The following is a 3,029-nucleotide window of genomic DNA, read 5'->3' as shown; positions in this document are numbered from 1 at the left end:
TAATCATGGTAATATTATATTGAGCAAGCAATCATGTACTATCACGTTTTGATACAATCACTTTACCATTGTACTGCCAAACCATTTTTGTAAGATAAAATTTAGCCTATGCAAATTACAAATAGTGCATAGTTTGCCATTTTGGGTTTGTGGTATCTTCAGATCATTGAAAGTTAAAGACTCAAATCACTCATAATTTGCAACATACTAAATCTCATCTCTCTCCCACGTAGGTGTCAGAAGTCACACATCCGGCCCATAGTGAACTGACCAGCTGTACCAGCGTGTGAACGCCATGGATACAATAAACTTCACCTTCTGGAACGCCTCTGAGGGCAACGAGACCCTGGAGACGGTGGACGAGAGCCCGTATAAGACAGTGGAGGTGGTGTTCATTGTACTGGTGGCCGGCTCACTAAGCTTGGTGACCGTTATCGGGAACATCTTAGTCATGCTCTCCATCAAGGTAAACAGGAACCTGCAGACTGTCAACAACTACTTCCTATTTAGTCTGGCCTGTGCTGACCTCATCATTGGCCTTTGCTCTATGAACTTGTACACAGTCTACATTGTGATTGGATACTGGCCACTAGGCCCAGTCGTGTGCGACTTGTGGCTGGCGCTGGACTACGTGGTCAGCAACGCCTCCGTCATGAACCTGCTGATCATCAGCTTCGATCGCTACTTTTGCGTCACCAAGCCGCTCAGCTACCCAGTGAAGAGGACCACCAAAATGGCAGGCATGATGATTGCGGCGGCATGGGTTTTATCCTTCATCCTCTGGGCTCCGGCCATCCTGTTCTGGCAGTTTATCGTTGGCGGGCGCACGGTGCCAGAGAAGGAGTGCTACATTCAGTTCTTCTCCAACGCCGCGGTCACTTTCGGCACGGCCATTGCTGCTTTCTACCTGCCCGTCATCATCATGATGGTGCTGTATTGGCAGATATCCCGCGCCAGCAAGAGCCGCGTCAAGAAGGACAACCGCAAGCCATCAGGCGGCAACCTCGATGTAGCCTCGTCCAATCAGATCCGCGAAAACACAGCCAACAAACCCACCAACAACAACCTAACAGCTGAAGAAACAGACCGAGGACAGACCCAGCTAACAGATGACGCCGCCAACCAACATGATGCCAAACTCCAGAACGGCAAAGCGCCATCCACGGCGAGCATAGAAGCGGAGGCAGAAGATGGAGGACGAGGAAACTGCGTTCCCGCAGAGGAGAAAGAAAGCTCCAATGACTCCACCTCTGGCAGCGGAGCTGTAACCAATCAAAAGGATGAAGCAGTGCCATCCAAAGCCAATGACAACCAGGCTCCCACGAGGCACCGCGCCAAAGCTGGAGGCTCCAAACTGACGTGCATCAAGATCATCACCAAATCGCCAAAGGGCGACTGCTACGCACCTTCGAACGCAACGGTGGAGATCGTCCCAGCCACCGAGAGGCAGAACCATGTGGCGAGGAAGATCGTGAAGATGACCAAGCAGCCACCCAAGAAGAAAAAAGCGCCGCCCTCTCGGGAAAAGAAGGTGACGCGCACCATCATGGCCATCCTGGTGGCGTTCGTGGCTACTTGGACGCCATACAACGTGATGGTCCTCATCAACACCTTCTGCTCCAGCTGCATTCCCAACACCGTGTGGACCATCGGATACTGGCTCTGCTACATCAACAGCACGATCAACCCCGCTTGCTACGCCCTCTGCAACATCACCTTCAAAAAGACCTTCAAACACCTGCTGCTCTGCCAGTACAAGAACATACGCTCGGCCCGATGAGCTGTAGTGTGTGTGCATGCATTATATTTTACATGTGTGTTCTGGTGACAAAGGTACGTGTGGATGTGTTTGTATGTGTGGAAAGATACAGTAAAACCAGTTCAGCAATTGAAGAGTTTATTTGCAAAAACATTTCCTTAAATCATGTTTTCTATTGTGTTATCATGTTTTTATTGTGTTTTAATGTGTGTATTTTTAGTTATTATTATTTAATCAAAACAACCCAACTGCAGTTGGATTGATATTAACTGGAATGCAGGACAAAAAAAAACATAATTTAAATTTTTTTTTAAAAACAGAGTTATCTGTTTTTGCAAATGAAGTCTTCGATTACAAATTGAAGATTGACCCATCAGCACCCACCATATACAACGTTTTAAGAATCCTCCGTCCTTGCTTGGCAAATTTGACACAGTCAGCTGCAAGGACTCTACTTTAACACATTTCACGGTGTGTATATCACAGATTTCCCCTAAAATAAGTGTACAAATGTGTGTCTGGGCAGATGTGTGATTGCATTTATTGTTTTATATATATATAGATAGATAATCTGTTGTAGCACTTTACACACGCATAGAGGTGATGTATGTCACAAAAGACGGAAAAGTGCTCAAATATTTGATTTATAGACAAAAATGTTAAAATTTAAAAAAATATATATATATATATGAGCATATAGATGGTCAGAATGGAGTCTGTACTATTCAATAATACACAAATAAGGGGACAACAGGGCTGACTGAAGATCCAAACCTAACGCGTTTGAGCTTCAGTATAAAATCACACCTGTATATACGTGTATATAATCATGTACTGTATCCGTGTCGTGTGTGTGGTTGCATGCTGGATGACTGTGCGTATGTAAGTTTGTAGCTAAAGTCAACATGAAACCTGTTTACTTCTGTAACAGAGTGAAATTCATCCATATAGGCTATCGTGATTTTATTTAGATTGCAAAGACAATTTTAATATTGTGCACCATTGAATCGTGTAAAATAAGACCAGAAACATGCATTCAGGAAGTAAACAGGCTCATCCTGACTTTAAAGCTTTATTAAACGCAAGCGTTTGACAGAACGACAGGTAGCTGGTTGCAGGGTTTGTGTGTGTTTGTCGCATGTGTGTGCTCTCCGAGAGCAATAAAGAGGGTTGAAGAGGCTCTCCGGTGTGCCCGTATGTTAAAGTGGATGAGTTTTGAGTGCTCGGGGTCTCCAGGGATGCAAATCTAAACCTTTTAAAGTGAACAGAG

General features: G+C 45.1%; 1 protein-coding gene across 1 annotated transcript; it reads left to right on the top strand.

The window, feature by feature from the left end:
- Nucleotides 1-244: 244 nt before the first annotated feature.
- On the top strand, nt 245-1,959 carry LOC107561244 (muscarinic acetylcholine receptor M2-like). The gene has a single exon (XM_016245631.1). The coding sequence runs from the start codon at nt 296-298 to the stop codon at nt 1,778-1,780; it is 1,485 nt and encodes a 494-aa protein (XP_016101117.1). The 5' UTR covers nt 245-295; the 3' UTR covers nt 1,781-1,959.
- Nucleotides 1,960-3,029: the final 1,070 nt, after the last annotated feature.

This window comes from Sinocyclocheilus grahami, unplaced genomic scaffold, assembly GCF_001515645.1.
Source record: "Sinocyclocheilus grahami isolate Dianchi unplaced genomic scaffold, SAMN03320097.WGS_v1.1 scaffold761.1, whole genome shotgun sequence".
NCBI lineage: Eukaryota > Metazoa > Chordata > Actinopteri > Cypriniformes > Cyprinidae > Sinocyclocheilus > Sinocyclocheilus grahami.
This window is presented reverse-complemented; position numbering and strand designations above follow the sequence as displayed.